We start from the raw sequence: 21158 nt of genomic DNA, 5'->3' as shown, positions 1-21158 counted from the left end.
TTATGTAATCAAAATGTGCCATCACTTACTTCGAGTTCCTTCATAAGCTACTCTGGAAATTGTGAACAATGGCTAGTCTAAAATGATTTATGAGTTAAAGGTACCTATGGTATGGTTATCATATGAATATTTAAATGTTTAGCTTGCATGCACATGAGTGTATGCATGTGCATGCACGCACACATGCACACACACACAATCATCCTTTAAACCTGAAAATATCACCAATTGGCAGTATACTACAACTGACAACAGATTCTTTTCCTAATGAACTACACAGTACCTTGTGTGTGTGTGTGTGTGTGTGTGTGTGTGTGTGTGTGCACACACATACACACACAGGCATATTTGCCAGTACTGAGGCTTGACCTCAGGGTCATGGGTGCTGTCCCTGAACTTCTTTGGTTCAAGGCTATATACTTTACCATTTCAGTCTCAACTACACTTCCAGGTTTTTGGTAGTTTATAGGAATCTCACAGATTTCCCTGCCTGGGCTAATTTCAAACCCTGATCCTCAGCTCTCAGATGTGAGCCACGAAGCCTGGCTCACAGTACCTACTTTTTTAATTGACACCTTCACCTCTTTCTAGAAATATATGAAATTAACACTAAAATGGTAATTTCAAGGTATTCATTAACCCATGAGAACAAATTATTTTGTTTTCAAAATAATATTAACTTGGCCATTTTTGTTCAGTGTACTTACTGAGAAAGAACTGTTGCTTTTAAAGTTTGCATAACCAAAGTGTAAGGAAGGAAGTCTTATCAGCACAATTGGTGGCAGCTACTCAAAAGGTCCATGGCAACAAATACTTATTTTAAACAAGATCAAAAATCCACATAATGTTCATCTCTGTTAGCGCTTTTGAATGGGAACTAAATTCTACAGTCAATATAGTATTTTCTGATTACAATCAATACGTCACAAAGCCAGAGCCCAATTACAGTTAGAGGTCTCCAGCCTGGCAGAAGGAATCTATTATACCCGAGGGATCTCTGTCCAAGCTCAAAATGTCTGGCATTTTTCATCTATGTTGGACTTCCCCGAAGAGAACGAGATTGCTTCACATCCTTCTCCCATTGCTGCACATGTGTTAAATAAGACATTTTGATAAGATTCGCAAGCAGCTGAAAACCTTGTGGTTAGTCTAGGCTCTGGTAATCAAAAGATGTAACTGGGACCTCTAGGCTCTCAGAGATCAGAAACTCCAATAATTTATCATAGAAAATACAAGCGTTTGGTTTTGAAAAATATACAAAATGCACAGAATAGGTAAATATCTCTTGATTGTCAAGGAAGACAAGATAATAGGTCTCAATCACAGATTCAGGTTTGGCTTATATTTTAGTGAAGTTTGTTTTTACAACTTCCATTTTTTATAGTTTTGGGCAGTCTCTGGCCCTTGGTATAAGCACGATACCAAAAATGGAGAAAGAGCAGCAGAAAGATGCATCCATAACTCATGATAATATACTGGAAGATGGGATATGGATACTTGCAATCCTCCATGAAGAAAAACTGGCCTATATGGATGGTGACAAAGACAAACTGGATCTGAAAAATGAAAAGGGCAAAAAGGTTGCTGAGATATGAAGAGTTAATAATTTACTGTCCATTTATGTTTACGAACTCGTTAATCATATCTAGGCTACTAGTGAGTGAGGAAGTTCATCTGTAAAACTAGCTTCCCTGGGAGTAAAAACTGGCAGCATAGTGCCAAAATTCAAAGTGTACACTCAAGGAAGTCTAGAGTCTAGTTAAACCCCAACCTAGTATGTGCCCTGAAGTGACCCTTTTACTGCTCAGATAACTCAGAGGGCAGGTTTTCTTTGGAAGAAATAAAAACTCTTTTGTCTCTCTTTTGAATTCTGAGTCTGAAGAAATACACAGGGGCTTACTTATGGCTTACTTTTCCAGGATGGTTTCGATTTCACTCACTCAGCTTTAGACTAAGTATTTTCATTTTTATAAAATCAAAAAGTACAAATCAGAATCCTGTTAATTTTTGTGGGAGCCAAAGCATTGCTGTATTCTCATCTCTACTATCAGTTTCTTACTATCTTAGATCAAAGGTCCTAGAAAGGAGTCAAGACATGGTGATTCACACCTGTAGTCCCAACTGCCCTGGAGGCAGAGGAAGAAAGATCACTTAAACTTATAAATTCAAAACCACTGGATGAGTCTCCTCACCCAAAGGAAAAATATGGTCATTTGGATGATCGCCAATTTTATATATTATAAATCATTCTGTAAGGATATGTAGTCCGATCTTGTTTGAGAGTCATTACAGAATAAAGCCTCTCATCTGCAAGAACACATTACATTAATGGGCCAGATTTCAATTAACAAGTTAAAAGATTTAAATAAAATTAATCTTCAACGGTCTAGTCATACCGAAACTATTTTCTCATTGGTATCACTAGCAGAATGTGATACTCAATTTAATGTAGTCTGTAAACATGGAAGAATTCTTCTTTAATAAAGAACAAAACTTAAAGCAACTCTTCTTATCTCATAGCCACATATACTTTTAGGATTCTTAGGAGATATCTGTTCTAAACTGAATGCCAATATTATTTTACAAATTGTTTACTTGAGGGCAGTAATCAAGATGCAATTTATAGAATACATATATATATATATATATATATTGATCTATTCTCTATTCATTTAATCCTCACCTCACCTTTTTCTTATTAGAGAAATGGTAAAGTTATCAATGTTAGGACTGAACAGGAAGATCCATTATTCAAAGTTATATTCCCTTATGGCTGTTTAGAGCTAAGATATGGAATTTCTAACTTCTAATGTAGTATTGTGCCTCTTGAGAGTTACAAAACTTTGAGATTATTTTAAGGATAATCATATTTTTTAAATGCAGATTCTTCTAAAAATACAGATACTGCCATAATTCTTTGAGCTTCTTACACAAATTATATGTTGTTTTGAACAAAGTTCTTATGCATTCAAAGAACAGAAAGTGTTGATATTTCTATTGTCATAGCATATAGAGACCAGATCTTACACCTGTATTTTATTATAAACTCTGCCCTTTTCTGGAGGCAGGGTAGGATCTCAATCCACAGAGAAAACAAGTTTCATTTCATATCAGGTTTCAAAGAAAATCAATGACTCACAAGCTGTAATGATGTCAAATATTTTTTCCACCACAAATATTTCTGGTAGGCTGGTCCCATCGCACATAGTCCATAGTAACAGTACATGACCACATGTACAGCTGAATTTAGGAGAGCGTGGAATGTCCCCAGACCACCTGGAAAAATAAAAATATTATTGTAACATGGGGACATTGTTCCTTAAGATACACTTTTGACTGAAATGAGATCTTAGAAAAATCATTTCTTATATTTTAGAAGGAAAAAATATATACATATAGATGAAATATTAATGTTGTAAGCCAGTTATGAAACTAAAGGGAACTAGGTAATATATTCAGTACAATATGAAAGTCTTAGAAAATACATTATCATGTTTATATTTGTTACATCTTAATTGTTAAGATGATTTTACAATTTAGACTTACTTTAACCAGGTGGAGTTACCTCTTATATATGATACTGTAGCATAATAACAATCTGAGTTTATTTTTAGTGAAAGATAACATAGAAAAAGTAGACAAAAATGAATCAATGATAAGCATAAAAGTTAATGTTTTTACATATATACATCACTGTAACCACCAAAGTTGAGATAGAATATTCATAACATCATATCAGATTCCTCATGAAGATTCTCTTCATTCAAATTGTATCCACCAATTGCTTTGCCTATTATTCAACTCCCCATAAATGAAATTACACAGAGCATACATTTCTGTGCATGCCTTTTTTCAGCAAATTTTTAATATTCATGCATGCTTCTATATATGCTTCTGATCTGGTGTGTGTGTGTGTGTGTGTGTGTGTGTGTGTGTGTGTGTGTGTGCATTCACTAGTCATGGGCTTGAACACTCAGGGCCTGGGAACTGTTCCTGAGGCTTTTTTCTATAAGGCTAGCACTCTGCCACATGAGCCATAGCTCCACTTCTGACTTTTTGGTGGTTAACTAGGGATAAGACTCCTATACTTTCCTGTCCCACCTGTTTCTCAACCACAGTTCTCAGATCCCATACTTCTGAGTGGCTAGCATTACATGCATAATTCACTGGTGCCTTACAATAATTTGTCTTTTTACTACAGTATAGTATTATACCATAGAACTATGAACATAGCAATATTTATTCATTCTCCAACTTGAAAAAAACATTTAAATTGTTCCTAATTTGGTCTATTATAGACAGGGCTACAAAAATATTTGTGTTTCTGTCATCATATTAACTTTCCTCAATAATTTCCATTAAATATTATTAATCTCATTAATTTTCATTAAATATTATTAATGGCACAAAAATTCTGGAAGTAAAACCATTGGCTTTCATTAGTATGCTATGCTAAATTGTTTTTAGGCAATTATTGCTTTCTTTCCAAAATAAATAACTATTGTTAAGCCACTCTTTTGTTTCTCGCTTCCATTTGATTATACTATCCTGTCTGCATTTTCCTCTTTTAATTTCACGGCCTTCAGAATTCGATTACAAAAGGAGAAATCACTTGGGAATAGAAGGCAATCATTTCAATTGTCTTTTCTGTAGAAGAGTCCATGGCAAAGATTAGCTGACAGATAAGGGAACTCCTCACTTGAGTCTCTTTCCTAAGAGGCATGACAAAGGAAGATTCATTCTTTATGTATTGTCTCACTCTAGTTAGTGGCCTACGATTTAAATTTTACAAAAAAATACTCTATTTTCTTAATTCCAGAAATAAAGTGAATATTGGTTCTAACTGAGGTAGAAGTACTAAGTTCATATGAAATGTACATATTAATGTACATATGTATATAAGCACATGATTATATATACTTTATATATAATTAAAGGAAAATAAGAATTTATCACTCTTAACATAATATTCTAAAGAAACACCATAAAAGTGCTTCACACTAGAAATTAATTACCAATAATTATTCACAATTACAGCAGTTGCCAATACTTTTACACATGACCACCATTAAACTACTCACTTCAAATGACCTACTTTAAATGATTTCTTTCATGTAGTTGAATAGTCTCTCAATGCCTCATTTATGCCATGCTTTCTAAACTTCCTACTTCTAAACAGAGTAAGTCAAATTTCAGCTAATCCCTAAATGATCACAAATTTTTGAATGAAACAAATTAATGAAGCAAATTAGCAATCTCTCAAATTTTACCATTTACATTAGTATAAATTAGTCTTCCTGACAAAGCAATCTTATCAAATAAATTATAGTAATGTCAAAACTTCTCTCAGGTAATCTGAAAATAGATGTTGTCTATTTTTAATAGTTTAGAAGTCAATATGCTTCAAGGAAATAACCTCCCAGGTCCATCTGTCTCATGAAAACAAATATACAGGAAATTCATCTCTGATCTCTGCCTTAAAGGGACTCAGGCAGAGTTTTAAACTAAGACATCTCTCCATTTATTTGATAGAACAGTAACCTATTTTCCATTTCACCTTCACCATTTAAATAACCTAAAATGGGGATTCTGTGACAGGAATTTAACACAGTACCATTTATCTAGAAGTGTTTATTTAGATAGAGTTACTGAGCAGAATATTAACTTGCTTGCTTATTTATAGGTATTTTCTGGCAAGTTATTTAAATGAATTTCTTCACAGAGCAATGACATTTTTAATCAGCAATGCTCTTTCTTCATTTTCAAATGAAGTTATTTTCTAAGCTTGCTTTCTTTACAAGAATGGATTTGAAAAGCAAATATTTCAGGAATAAGTCACAAATAAGGCCATTACATTTTACTCCTTTGGGTTGGGGCAGGAATTTACCTGAACAACTATCACAATTCTCCATATATCTCCAAGGGAATCTGTATATAATTAATATTTTTAAATGGCCAGTGAAATGTTTTTTTAACATATTGAAAAGAAAACCTAACTGGTTTTTATCCCAGAGAAGTGTACAGAAGACAAATAGGAAACCAAATACTACATAGAGATCTGCTATGCTCAAGGTTTTGTAGAGAATGGCTTAGACAGTGTCCTAGGAATGAAAGCTGATGTCAAAGAACACTTGTAGAAAATACTTCCTACTGCTACACTTGCCTTCATTAGGGAAGCTGTGTCCATGAAGACACCCTACAAAAGTGTGAATGCAACACCAACTCCCGGGACATACAAGAGGCAAAAAAAAAAAAAATGTCATTTTCTCCCTTGCACATTTTGGAGAGAAAAGGGGCACTGGGGTGCCCATTTAAATAATTGATATCCTGAAACATGGTGCCACTTCAAAATTCAGGCAGGTTATATATTTCAGTTTCCACTAGTGAAATCACTGCTTATGTTTTGGAAAGGAAACGAAAACTATCAATGGATTCAAACATGAAAGTGAGAACTTTCTCCAAGCTTTAAATAAAATATTTATCTCCCATTGTAGAGCCAACAGACATTTGATGCAAGGCAACTGGAAAATACAAAGGATGACAAAGGGAGGGGAACTACTTTTTGTTTCAATATCCCTAAATCACCTGTGAATACTTTGGAACACTGTGTTCTAATCATTTTATATTTGTTTTTTCGAGCTGTGATAGTACAATCATCTCTCAGGACTGTGCAAGATGGTGGCAGATGGCCTCGGAGGATACTAATATCTGTAGGTATTTAAAGTCAGTTCCTTGTATGAAATGGTGTACTAACTGCCTATGACCTTGTGCATCCTCCTATATAATTTAAACAATCTCTCTAGATTACTTACAATACCAAGCAACAAATTGTTTATAAGTAGTTGGTACATTTACTGCTTTGGGAGAGTGATAAGAAAAGAATTTGTGCATATTCAGCACAGATGTGATTTTTTTTCAGCCTGTTCAGTCAGAGTTGGTTACATCCACAGATATAGAAAATAAGCTGTATTCTAGTCTCATGAAAAAGGTAAATAAATCATAAGTTTGTGGAAACACATTTACTAACATTCTTTTTTATTTTGGGGGGGATAGAGTTTGGACTCAGGGCCTCATGCTCACTGGGCTTGCTGCTATTCTACAAGTTGAACCAACATTTTGCTGGTTATTTGTGATAAAGTTTGAAGGATAAGGACTTTTCTGCCTGGCCTTGAACCTCCTGATCTCAGCCTCCTAGGAAGCCAGGATCGCAGCACTATCTTGCCAGCATTCTGGTAAGAAGATGGGACACACTGGGATACATTTGGACTTCTGATATCTGATATCTAAAGGCGTTGGGGGGGGGGCCTTTACCCAGGCTTCTCAGCCCCTAGATTGCTCTAGTCCTGGTATCTTCTTAGAATTGGCTTATCCACGTCCTCTTACCCCATGTCTAAATCTCAACTAATTGTACTTCTTTTCTTTTAATCTTGCAGGGACAGAATGCCTAAACAAGGTGAGCTACAGATTTATAGTAATGTCTAAGCATTGTTGAGGATGAACTACAGGTTTATAGTAAAACGTCCAAAGTTGAAAGATAACTAGAAGGAAATAAATCCTCCAAATAAAACGTTCAAATACAAGAATATATACTTGGAGATTATGCTTTTTTAGTATTTTATGAGCTAGACAAGAACAGTACACTTCTTTCAATCCCAGCTCTATGGGAGGTAGAAGTGAAAGGACCACAGTTCAATGACAACCCAAGAAAAAAAGTTACTGAGACTCTACCTCATAAAAACAAGTAGATGTGGCAGTACCCGATTATTACCCTTGCTGTGTGGATAAAAGATAGAAAGACCATGGTTTGGGCTGGGAGTTTGGCCTAGTGGTACAGTGCTTGCCTAGCATGCACAAAGACTTGGGTTTGATTCCTTGATACCACATACACAGAAAAGCTGGAAGTGGTGCTGTGGCTCAAGTGGCAGAGCTCTAGCCTTGAGAAAGCCCAAGGATGGTGCTCAGGCCAAGTTCAAGCTCCAAAACTGACACCAAAAAAAAAAAAAAAAGGAAGGGGGCTAGGAGTTTGGCCTAGTGGTTAAAGTGCTTGCCTAGCATGCCTGAAGACCTGAGTTCGATTCCTCAGTACCACATACATAGAAAAAAAACCGGAAGTGGTGCTGAGGCTCAAGTGGTAGAGCTCTAGCCTTGAGAAAATCCAAGGACAGTGCTCAGGCCCTGAGCTCAAGCCCAGGACTGGCAAAAAAAAAAAAAAAAGGAAGAAGAAAAGAAAATAGGAGACCCTATCTAAAACAGTAACTAAAGCAAAATGGGCTGGGGCATGGCCTCGGTTATAAAATGTTTGCCTAGCAAGCTCAAAGCCCTGAGTTCCAACCCCAATATGAAGGAAAAAAAATCCAAGACCTTAGGAGAGGGTAAATTTACTGCCTACTGTCTCCAGTTCTAGATGTGCAGAGGCATAAAGTCAAACTGAAACAAATACAAGAGCCTGTGTGTCTAGCTCTGGACTTGAGGTATCTTTGACCCAAAAGACACTAACTAAACATCCTTTAACATGACAGAATGTTTTAGGAGGTGAAGTTAATTGCAGTTATCTGACATATATTTAAAGACCTGCTATATAACAAAGTTTGGGTATTATTTGTTTACCAAAGATTCTGATACTGGAAGCTTGGTCCCCAATGTAATCTTGTGGATTAGTTCCCTTCAGAGTAGGTAGGTTGTTAACAAAACATTGAGGCTGGCCGTTCCTTAGTCTTTTTCCTCTCTTGACAAGTCTCTTCTGTGTCCCATGTGTTCCTACCATGATGCCACTTGCCTTACTAACATCACCAGAGGCTACACAAAAGTAGCAGCTTTTGATGATGAATGTATAGCTTCCCAAACTATCAACTCAACAAACCTCTTTTTTAAGGCCAACCAGCCACAAGTGTTTTGCTAACACAATACAAAATAGACTAGGGCAGGAATGGACTAGTCGTTTGAAGACTAACAAGTCACAGAACTTGTGAAAAACATTCTAACTTACTGGAAACAAACAAACAAAAAACAGTTATGGAACTAGACTCCTATGAAGCCAACATTTTTGTTACCATTTCAACGTTTTTTTTTAACAGTTTACTTATGTAAAGATTTATAGTAGAGCTCTATGAGCAAATAATTAAATAGAAACAACACGGGTAACATATTTAGAACGCCTGGTCCAAAAGTCATGCATATCAAAAGAATTACGAGTTTGGAGAGTCTACTAACTCAAGTAGTATTTTGACAGTCACTAACGTGACTCTCTGACTGCTGGTGTTTCTTGTAAATTAGATTTAAGGCTAAAATTTGTCCGTGGAGCAATTTAAACTGTTATTACTTATAGCACATGATCCCAGCTCTCCCTTTTCTACCTGCAGCAAATTTGACTCCAAACCACCAGGTCCATGGCATGATGGTGTGGTGGAAGACATGAAGGAACGTCACTTGGCTACTTTTCTTACGCAGAACAAAAAAGATCTGGAATAATTTAAAGAAAATGCAGTTCATAAAAAGTCATACAATCATTTATTGAATATTATGAAAGCATTGGCAAAGAACAAACTAGTTCACATCACAATTTCCTTGGAAAGAACAGCTTTACAGTAGGCTTTCCAAAGGCTGATTCTCCCTGGAGAAGCTGCAGTGTTCATTGTTATGAGGGAACTTAGGTATAATACCTAATTGTGGGATAATCAGTTAAGACCATAAGAAGTCTCGTGCCAATTTAAAAATCAAACATAGAAAGTGAAAAATTTGGCCAAAAAAATCAAGGGAAATATTATTGATGCAAATAAAGTCTCATTGAACTTGTAAGCATGTAGAAACCCAAAGTCTTTAACTGTTAGGACTGCAACCATTTCATTCTATATTGTTCTCCCACACATCCTACAACTTTGGATAAGGGATCACACTGAAAGATGACTTGCAACAACAAAAAATCAAATTAACTTGACTTATGTAACTATAACCCCTCTCTCTGTATATCACCTTTACAATAACAAAAAAACCAGTGTCCAAATAAACTTGAATCCAAGAAGAAAAAAAGATGAAAGGAGAAAAACCTAAAGAATTCATTTGAAAAATCTGATGGAAACAAAGGCAAAGCTACATTAGAAATATAAGGAAGTTCAGAAAGATCATTCTGAACACACTCAAAATTTGCAGACAGTCCACAAGCAAAAGAGTTGATTTTGGTGGGAGGACAATAACAATCCATGATAATATTCTTAATAAAAATCGAGAATAAACAGTAACATACAAAAATTATTACATAACAGGACCACTAGAGAAAGAGTCTAGGGAAGGGCAGGAAGGCAGCAACAGGTTTCTTCGTTTTTTTTTTCCAGTCCTGGTGCATGAATTCAGGACCTGAGCACTGTCCTTAGGCTTTCTCAGGGCTAGAACTCTACCCCTTGAACCACAGCATCACTTCCAGCTTTTTCTGTGTATGTGGTACTGAGGAATTGAACCCTAGTCTTTATGCATGTTAGGCAAGCACTCTACCACTAGGCCAAAATCCCAGCCCAGCAACAGTTTTCTTATGGAAGCTGGAACTGAAAGCATGCAAAGCAGGGTCAATGAAAGCCAAAATGCATTGGCTATGCACATGGAAGAATGCAGCCTGGTGAAATTTTATAAAAACCATAAACTAACCATCTGGGGCCTTGTTCCATTTAGAAGCTTTCCTCTGAGTAAGATACTTTGCTTTTAGCTTTCAACTTTTTTTTTTCTAAGTCAGGGTTCTAGAGTAGACCAATGGTCCTCAATTCTGACTATGGAATACTATTCAAGAATACTATAAAATAGCCATCCCTGGTCTCTAACTCTAAACCATTTGAAACCAAAGCTCAAAGGGTGAGGTGTGCATATTTGTTTGTTTTATTCCTAATGCAACTAATAGGAAGGCTGAGAATCACTAATCTCTGGAAGGGGGCCAAATGTGGTCCCTGAATGAACAGCTTTAGCATTATCTGATTTCTTGTTGGAAGCACATTCTTGAGCTCCACCCAACCTCTATTAAAGGAGAGCACTGAAGGTGAGAGTCCATGTATTTGTGGTTTAACAAAGCCCCTGAGGGATTTTAATGCATGTTAAAGTTTGACAACCACTAGACTCCAAATTCATCAGTCTCTTTGAACATCATATGACTAGCCACTTGAGAATAAACTGTGCATTATGATTTCCTACAAGAAATGTGGTGGCATACATTCCAAAGACACTGCCAGTCTCACAACAAGATTAGTTTGAAATAACTTAGATCTATTCAGCATTACCTATCCATCTTTCCTGAGTTACTCTGGAAATGAAACCTTACAGTTTTTCCCTCTCATTAAATTTAATCCCTGCCATTTGTCTCTCTGAGACATCCAAGTCCAGAGGAGATCCTCACTGAGATCTGAAGAGCAAGGGCCCAGCAAGTATAGACTTCAGAAGGGCAACTGGAGATTATTCTGGTGCCCCCAAATTACTGATACTCTGGGGTAAATTGATGGATTTTGGAATATTTATTATCTTAAAGAAATATGGCTGACATGATGCTTCCAAATAAAGGACCAAATAAGATGGTCTTGTGTTCCTGGCTTCCTGATCTTGCTTCAAAAAATAACTGCCACCATGTACACAGGATACATTGATTGTCTGTTTTTGTAGCATGTGTAGCAGTTGGCTGTTTATCTTAATTAGATATATATACATATATAATGTATAGATGTCACCTAACTCTCTCTCTATATATATCTTTATTTAAAACCTTTTAGAGATTGTGAATTACTGGGAAATGCGTTTACCCTATCTAGTCTCTAAAAGTACAGATAAGAGGTGAAAGAGAGGACAGTAGTTCTGCCTAAGGAAGAGAGATAATTAAGGTTATCAGATCACCACAACACAGCAGTTTATTACTTTTGCTGAAACATCAATGATTTACTAAACAAGGTGATGGACATACTTACAGTATCTAACAGCTCTATAAACTTGGAGAAGTAATACAGCCAGCAGACCCTCAACATCTGCAGAAACACACACAGATTTGAATTTATTTACATGCATAGATGTGAACTTATTTTATGTTTTTCACAGAAGAAAAGTTTAAATTTGGGGGGGAATGCATAACAAAATTTACCATTTTCACTTTTATTAATGTAGAATGCAGAGGCACTCACAGTGTGAAACCATTACCATTCTCCCTTCATACAATTCTTTCCTCTAGTGAAACTGAAACTAGATCCAGGCAAAAGCAAAGTCTCATCTCTGCCTTCCCCCAGGTCCATGCGCGCCCTGTCTTTTGTCTGTACTATTTTTTATTTGACTAGGCACCTCATATAAGTAAAATCCTGTGGTATTTGTCATTTTGTAACCATTATTTCATTCAGTATATCATTATATAAGCATGATGTCTTTGAACTCATCCATGTTCTTCTGAAAGCTAAATAAATTTTCTTAACCATTCCCTATCCACAAACCCTAATATTGCATTACTTTCATTATTATAAACAATGCTACTACTGTGAGCATAAGTATACAATTATCTCTTTCAGTCTTTTCCTTCAGTTTCTTTAGGTATGTATCCTGAAGTAAAATTGCTAGATCTTTTTTCCCCCTATGGACCATTTAGAAACTTATTTTGAAAACCAACAAATTTTAAAAAGCATTTTCATTTTACAGAAAAATTACATTCATTGATTCTTATAATTTTTAGCTTTCCTTCAACATATATAATCTGACAGTTGCATCATTAATTTTTTATGATTTCACACAGCCAGTAGTGCAGAGTCCAAAGTATTTCCCATTGCATTGAATTGTAAGTTTTACCAAAGAAAAACTTACCCTCATTGCTTTGGGTGACTGTGAATAGTCAACAAGGTCACATCGAAATGAATAACCTGTACCCCAGCCAGACATCACAAACTGCAAGAGAGCACATGCAGATTGAAGACGGAAGCATTTGTTCCAGAGCTATCACAGTTTTGATTGCATGTTTATTGCAGTAGGGGCTGAACCAGCAATCCGTGCAGAAGGCTACAAAAACAGTGATCAACTGTAGACACACTCCATAGAAAACATTGATATTAAGGATGTTCAAAACCACAAATTCACAGATAAATTAGATTCTGATTCAACTACCTATTTCTTGGGAGGATTATTCTAACACAGAGGATGACAAAAATCAGCAAATGTTGGTCAATAATCTAACTTATATACACTTACATATGTGTTCCTGGCCATTTCAGATTTTCCCATCTTCTCAAGTCTTATTTATGAATCAACAAGTAGATAAGTAACACAAAATTCTTCAACATGCCAATAAGGTGGCTGTGACCACTGGGCTTTTACTTTCTTTAGCTAAGTGGGTGTGTTGTGATGTGGTTGTTGAGGGCTCTCCCACTAAACAAAACTCAGTCTGGGTCCACAAAATGGGACTCAGACAGTCTGGATCCACAAAACTATTAGGAGGGAAATGCTCTCATTAACAGTAGGAGTTCCCTGGTTATGTCATATTGTTATAGTATCTTAGCTTGTTATCTGATATATTGTAATATGTTTATTTGAAATAAGATATAGAAGGGGAAAACAAGATGAGGGGAGGAGTGGGGGAGGGAAACGGGGACAAAAATGTGAAAAGGGGTAGCAATGATTGTTAAGTAATGCACCTTCTATCTGCCGAATATAATGTAACCCTTCTATTAATTACAATAAAAATATAAAAAAAACAGTGGGAGTGCAATCTGGCAAGACTTCATTCCAATGTGTCCATTAAGTAACCTTGCACTGAAGGATAAAAGAAAATGCCTCTTGTTGATAAGATTGAATTGTAACTCAAAAGGTTATATTGAATTCTTTCATTTTGATGGTGGAACATCAGTTTGACGTTCCTTCAAAAATAGTATCGAGAGCCAGGTGTTGGCAGTTCATTCTAGCTACTCAGAAGGCTGAGATCTGAGGATCATGGTTTGAAGCTAGCCCCAGCAGGAAGTCTGTAAGACTCTATCTCCAATAATGACAGAAAAAGCCAGAAGTGGAGTTGTGGCTTAAGTGGTAGAGCTTTAGCTTTGAGCAAAAGGAATTCAGGGACAGCAGAACCTAGGCCCAGAGTTCAAACCCCAGAACTGGAAAAAAATATAGCTAAAAATGAAAACCTATAAGATTTAATTTAAAATTATTAGTGCATACATTAAATATTTGGCTTAACCTAGGGTAGGCATAATTGATTTGCTCACTAACTCATCTTTTATGTTTGTTTGTTTAGGTTTTTTATTTCCTGAAACAGGATCTTATTATATAGCTTTGATTATCCTTGAACTTATGATCCTCCTTTCTCAGACCCCCAAATGCTAGGATTCTGGGTATGAGCAATGCCTAAGTTGCTAACTTATTACCCTTGTAAGACATATATATCTTAATGGTGCAAAAAAAGAAAAATAAAGGAAATGCATAATCTGTTTCAATCTTGGCTTTAAAAATGAAAGAATTGGGGCTGGGAATTTCGACTAGTGGTAGAGTGCTTGCCTAGCATGCACAGAGACCCGGGTTTGATTCCTCTGTAGCACATACATAGAAAAAAGCTGGAAATGGTACTGAGGCTCAAGTGGTAGAGCTCTAGCCTTGAGAAAGTCCAAGGACAGTGCTCAGGCCCTGAGCTCAAGCCCAGGACTGGCAAAAAAAAAAGAAAGAAAGAATTGAGACCTAGAAAATTTCAGCAACTTGCTCAAAATCAGGCAGTTCATTAGTAGCAGAATCAGAACCAATTTGTACCTAGTTTTCTGGCTTCTAAGGGTATTTTTAATCCTCACATAAGGTCTGAGAACATGCCATTTATCTATGATAGCCTACATTGTTTCTGCTTCCTCTCACACATCTTCCCCTTCAGATGTTTGTACTGTACATCTGTCTCTAGAAGAGACACTACAGTGTCCTCTAAGTTAACTTTAGAAATAAAGCAGAAGTGAGCACAGAGAAACTCCAGGGAGTCTTTGGAAAAAAGAAGGCCAGAATATGTTTTAGGTGGTTGGACCAGGTAGATCTGCAGCAAGAGTCAGGCTGATGTTAAGGAGGCCAGCGAACTACTACAGGTCCTCATAGTTATGAGTGAGCACTGGGGAGTTACGACTGAGCTCAGGCTATCCTGCTAGGGAAATAATAGAATTAGGAAGTCAGTCAGAATAGGAAAGAATCCTACAGGTGAGTGACAGACATGTTGACATCAGGATGGAGAAAGAATTCATGAATTTTTCTTTTAGGGTGTAGAAGTTCCTTATTTCCTTTAGTGATGATCAAAGGACTAGCTCCTTCACCTACTGTTTTGTATGAATCTATGCTCTCTTTTGCCCCAAAGTCCAGATAAATCAAACCCAAGCAGTCCATCATTATGTAGCTTATTGCACAGACACCAATAGTTTCCACTGTGATGACAGATGAAGAAGGATCTCCGATGTCAGATGCAGCTGTATTCAAGGATCAGTCCGTCACTTAAACTACATTACTCTGAGTAAGTTACCTTATTTCTCTGAGCAGGAGTTTCCTCAAAACTCATGTTCATGAATTCAGTCAATCATCTAAGGCTAACTGCAAATCTTTGAACCAAACATTAACTTTTATCACTTGCTGTGATGAAGACTATCCCGAGATCTTCAAGCATGTATTATTTGGCCTAATTATAAAATGACTTTTGTTAGGTACCTGTTCCCATGAGCTCAGTTCTTAAAATTCCTGTCTCTCAAAGCCTTAACTTATATCAATAACAAAAAATAATGACACATAAACACAAAGACTCAGGCAAAATTCTCTCATTAGGAATACTGAAGACACTTGCCTCATAACACAGATACACAGAAAAGAGTACTATGAAAAAATTGTACGTTATCATTGCTTTCTTGAGTTCAAAGGGTTTTCGATTCTCCATGAGCTTTGGTCCCAGCGATGTAACAAAATAGATATAAAGGCCCAGGATGATAGTTTGTGGCAAAGGTGAGGACATCAAAAGCCAGTCTTCAACTCTTGGATCTAAGAGAAACAACAATGTGTAAATGCATACAGTTTTCAAGACAACCAACATTTTTGTTCAGATGAGCATCTAAAACCTGATTTAACAGTGAGCTGATCCCTCTTTAATGGATTCCTGCTATCTGTGGGCAATATAAATCTTAGGCACATAACCATAGTAAATCATACTACTTAATAGTTTTATTCCTAATGAAATAAGATGGTGGTAACATCACCCAAGGAAGACATGGTTGAGGGTATAGAAGATTTGATTTTTCCTTCTCTTTATAAACAATTGTGTAATATTCTGCTGATGATAATAATTTCATATGTAGATTAAAATTAGGGTTTTTAACTTAAGGTTTTTTTATGCTGGTGCTGGGGTTTGAATTTAGGGTCCCTGAGCTTTCTTACTTAAGGCAACCAATCTCCCACTTAAGCCACAGATCTATTTCTCTCTATTTCTCATTGTGTGTGTGTGTGTGTGTGCAATTTATCGAAGTCTCACAGATTTTCCAACCCAAACTGGCTTTAAACTGTGATCCTCAGATCTCAGTCTCCTGAGTAGCTAGGATGATAGGCATGAACCACCAGCATCTAGCAACTTAGGTTATTTTTAAATACCAATACAGAGATTCCTTAATTGGGAATTTATTTTATTTTATTGTTTCATTGTCTCCATATGGGAAATATCAAATGACACCATCTTTCAGTTCTTTCTCTGATAACAGTGGGAAGAAAATAAGCCAAGAGAACCATGCTGAGTTGGTTCAGGAAGCAGAAGAGAACATTTTTTTTAAAAAATCATTTTTTTCTGTAATTTAACATTTTTCAGCATAGACTTTTTCTTAAAATCCCATGTGTGAGAATGGTAAGAATCCAAGTTCTACAGATTTAAAAAATATTATGGAAAAAGCTGGTTAATCTATTATTTTCAAATATTAAAGTAAAATATCAAGCTTTAAAATCCTATTTCACCAAAATTCTGGAGCTAGTCTGTGTTATGACCCCAGTGTGCAATCTGGCCTGTAATACACTTTCTGAAAATGGATTTAACTTTTTTGTGCTTAGTTTTCTCACTGATGATTTGGGTATAAAACATATGTTACATATAAAATTTTTAAAAATTACATCTAAAAAGCTCTAAACAGTAAACTTGTTGCTGCTATTATAGCAGATACAAATTCTATCAGAATAGCATAATTAATTATCTCTTATATTTTGTCATTAAAAGTCCAGTAACAACAAAGAATCCCAACCCAACTCAATAGAATCCTAGAGCACAGGAAACATACATTTTTTTAACCCACACACAAAAAAGAACTGGAGTTGGTTCACATTGTAGAAATGAGACATGCAGAGGGTCAGTAGAGGGTCAGTGGCAATATGAATAAACACTCAATAAAACTTATTAAGAGGGGAAATGCAAATCAAAACCAGAATGAGAACCAGGTGCTAGAGGCTTGGTTGAGAGCACAAGAATCAAGGTTCCGGGCCAGCTTGTTCAAAAAAAGGGTTTAAGACCTTAAGTTAAAGTTAAGTGCCTAGAAGCTGGGCACTGGTGGCTCACACCTGTAATCCTAGCCAAACAGGAAGCTGAGATCTGAGGATCTTTCAAAGCCAGCCCAAGCACGGAAGTCTGTGAGACTCTTATCTCTAATTAACCACCAGAAAACCCATAGTGGCACAGTGGATCAAATGGTACAACACTAGCTAAGCCTTCAGCTGAAGAGCTCAGGAACAGCGCCCAGGCCCAGACTTCAAGCCCCATGATGAAAAGAGAAAGAAAGAAAGAAAGAAAGAAAGAAAGAAAGAAAGAAAGAAAGAAAGAAAGAAAGAAAGAAAGAAAGAAAGAAAGAAAGAAGAAAGAAAGAAAGAAAGAAAGGAAAGAAAGGAAGAAAGAAAGAAAGAAAGAAAGAAAGAAAGAAAGAAAGAAAGAAAGAACGAACTAGAAACAAGGCTAGAGGCATGGTTCAGGTGGTAGAGCACAATTCTAGCAAGCACAGGGTTCTGAGTCCAAGCCCCAGGAGCCCCCCCACACAAATAAACAAAAGAAACAGAAAAATATTTTAAATGGGTGGAAACTGTTAATATGAAGAAATCAAAAGATAACAAGCACTGGGGAGTATATGAAGAACGAGGAATCCCTGTATATTTGTGAGATGAACATAAATGAATACAGCCATTCTGGATGACTGTATAAAGAGTCCAAAATAAACTAAAAATCAAACTTGCATCTGGTCTATGGGAATTCCACTTCTGGATATATATCCCAAGGTATTAGTAAAGAGATATCTGCACATCCAGGTTCACTGCAGCGTTATTCATAGAATTAACTAAGTTGCCAACACAATAACAGTGTGTGTGTGAACACACCCAACCACACAGAGGAGAAGATCAAATATAAAACACCAGAACGCAGGGAAGAGGGGTCCTCAGAGGTTTGGAAGACGAAAAAAGAGGAGCTATTGGTCAAAGAGTTAGACAACAGGAATCAGGGATTTTTTGTTTGTTTGTTTTTAGATTTAATACATGGTAACTTTAGTTTTATAATAGTATATTCTATAGTTCAAGACTTTTAGGAATAACCTTTCAATGTTCTCACTACCAAAAAAACTGGTAAGAATATGAAGTGGTGGTTATATTTATTAGCTTGCTTATATGTATCATAACATCATTTTGTACCCTATAAGTATATAAATCTATAAACTGTCTGTATATAATCTATAAACTTTCCATATATAATATATATAAGCCTATACACTGTCTATATATAATAACTGTATAAATGCTGTTACCATGACCACAAGCAGTCATAAGAGAGAACTACACAGGTCTGGTATGTGTTCAAGCTGCCCTGCCTGTATTCATAAGGGAACTGTCTTCCAGTAGGTGCTGGACAATTGTCTTCCACATTCTTTCTCTGCCTCTCAACCCAGCCTCTCACATCTGTCTTCTATACAGTTTTCAAATTCACTTTGTAAAAGTGAAGCTCTGCTAAGACTATTCTCTTGTTTTTAAACTAGCTCTTCTTTACTGAGAAAACAAAATCTGAAGACTAAACATGATGTTTGCAACTCTGGCTTTTTGTTCATACTTGCTCTTTCCTGCCATCTCTTTTGGCAGCAGTTTGACCTTGCTGAAAATGGAGGTCAGTTCCAAGTGAGAAAGTAACTTCTCTCTACTTAAGGGCCTCTGCACACATGTGCACAGCTTTCTATAGGAGCTAAAGAGGGGACTGCTCAATGACATTTAAAGTTAATTCTGACTCAGTCTATGATTCCTAAATTACATTAGGCTCAGGGCTGAGTATTCTCCACTTCCCTGAGAGACAGATGGCTAAAGGGGAGGAGGAGTTTCTTCTATCTTCTACTTGGCATCAGAGTTGGTTTAATCTCATGAGTAGAGCCAAGATGAAAGGAGAAACTATGCCTGAGAGATAATCTAAGTTCTGATTTATGACTTATTTAATAATGCTGAGAGAGAGAGAGGCAGAGAGAGAGGCAGAGAGAGAGGCAGAGAGAGAGGGAGAGAGAGAGAGAGAGAGAGAGAGAGAGAGAGAGAGAGAGAGAGAGAGAGAGTGAGAGAGAGAGAGAGAGAGAGAGAGAGAGAGAGAGAGAGAGAGAGAGAGAGAGAGAGAGAGAGAGGAGGGGAGAGAAAGCAGGCAAAGTACAATGTTACATTTATAGAATATTAATGAGCTTTTCCATCAACTACTTATGAGAAATTGTTCTCTCTTAAGTATGTACTAGATCAGAAAGGACACCTTTTAAGATTCTAAGCATCTGGAAGGAAAGCAAATGTGAATCTCAAGCACTTAGCACTTTTTGAAGTTCTAAGGGTTCAGACAAATCGGACTCACATTTTATCTTCTTGAAATGTATGACCACAACTAAGTCTGAAAAATGATTACTCCTACCAAAAACAAAGCAAGTTACTTGTTAATCATTAAAACCTTTTTCATTTTCTACAGTTCAAAATGCCACAATAGCACCATTACAAAAATCTCACATTTCATATTAAAGAAGCATAAGGAAATCCTCTTTCAGCTTAAGTATTAATTAAGCCACTTCAAATTTTTGTGGCTGTGGAATTTTCCACATGAAACAGCTACACCTGACTACTAGTTCTCTAGCAATCAGAAAAACATGAGAGTAATAAGTTTTTTTATAGCCTACTCAGGACTAGGGCCAAAGCCAAAAATACATTTGAAATTTTTGGTCCCTGATTATAAGTTTAGAAGGTCTAAACTTTTCCAAAGTAAAACTAGTGCCTCTCAAAGATCAATACCATAGGAAGCACAGTGACAAAAGTCTTGTGTTAAATATAAAGAGATTTCCACATTGTAAATCACAAAAAACAAAAACAAACAAAGATCCTGCTGATCTATGACAGGAAAAGAAATACTGTCAAGGAAAGTATTTAGCTAGGCATAATTGTACACTTGGAAAACTATGTCAGGAAAAGTTGATTTTGAGGCTAGCTTGGACAAAAGAAGGAAAAAGAGGGGAAGATGAAAAAAGAAAGAGGAAGAAAAAAGAAGAAAGAAATGTTCAGTTGATATTTTATATTAAATGTATTAGAAAATAAAAATCCTATCTCTGGAACAACAATTGATGTTGGTGTTGGAATACTTCCAGGAAATAACATGCACATTACCTGACAGGTGCTTTTTTTTTTTTTGCCTTTGTTTTTCTCACAAAGAAACTGAGACTCAGGGCCGGGAGTTTGGCCTAGTGGTTAAAGTGCTTGCCTAGCATGCATGAAGACCCGGGTTCGATTCCTCGGTACCACATACATAGATAAAAGCCAGAAATGGTGCTGAGGCTCAAGCGGTAGAGCTCTAGCCTTGAGAAAGTCCAAGGACAGTGCTCAGGCCCTAAGCTCAAGTCCAGGACTGGCAAAAAAAAAAAAAAAAAAAAGAAACTGAGACTCTCACACAAAACATAGATTGTTCAAAATCTCTCAGTCTGCAATCGTGAAGGATGTAAATTCTGGATCTCTTCATTTCATGGTCCTGGAGCCTTCCTTCTTCAAGACTTCAAATTAGTATAACTAACCTAAGATACGTGTCTTCACAGCCTTCTCCCTTCTTCTCTTCTTTTCTTTTTCCAGCTTTGTTTATACTCTTTCTAGGACTCTCCTCACTAGTATTTAACCACCTCCAGCACTCTGTCATCCTTTTTCATTTACTATTGCTC

At 36.4% G+C, this 21158-nt stretch overlaps 1 protein-coding gene across 1 annotated transcript in view; it reads right to left on the bottom strand.

Annotated features, from left to right (window-relative positions):
* Window positions 1-529: 529 nt before the first annotated feature.
* Elovl7 (ELOVL fatty acid elongase 7) overlaps window positions 530-21158 on the bottom strand; it is a 69572-nt gene continuing 48943 nt past the window's right edge. Inside the window, exons 3-8 of the mRNA XM_090331907.1 lie at window positions 15788-15978; window positions 12805-12885; window positions 11931-11987; window positions 9354-9459; window positions 3140-3276; window positions 530-1556 (exon numbers count right to left, since the gene is read on the bottom strand). Coding sequence (XP_090188033.1) covers window positions 1347-1556; window positions 3140-3276; window positions 9354-9459; window positions 11931-11987; window positions 12805-12885; window positions 15788-15978 — 782 coding nt within the window. The 3' untranslated portion in view covers window positions 530-1346. The remainder of the gene's footprint in view (window positions 1557-3139; window positions 3277-9353; window positions 9460-11930; window positions 11988-12804; window positions 12886-15787; window positions 15979-21158) is intronic.

This window comes from Megascapheus bottae, chromosome 4, assembly GCF_031878675.1.
Source record: "Megascapheus bottae isolate mThoBot1 chromosome 4, mThoBot2.hap1, whole genome shotgun sequence".
Classification (NCBI taxonomy): Eukaryota; Metazoa; Chordata; class Mammalia; order Rodentia; family Geomyidae; genus Megascapheus; species Megascapheus bottae.
Note: the sequence above shows the minus strand (reverse complement) of the source record. Positions and strands in the feature narration are given on the sequence as shown.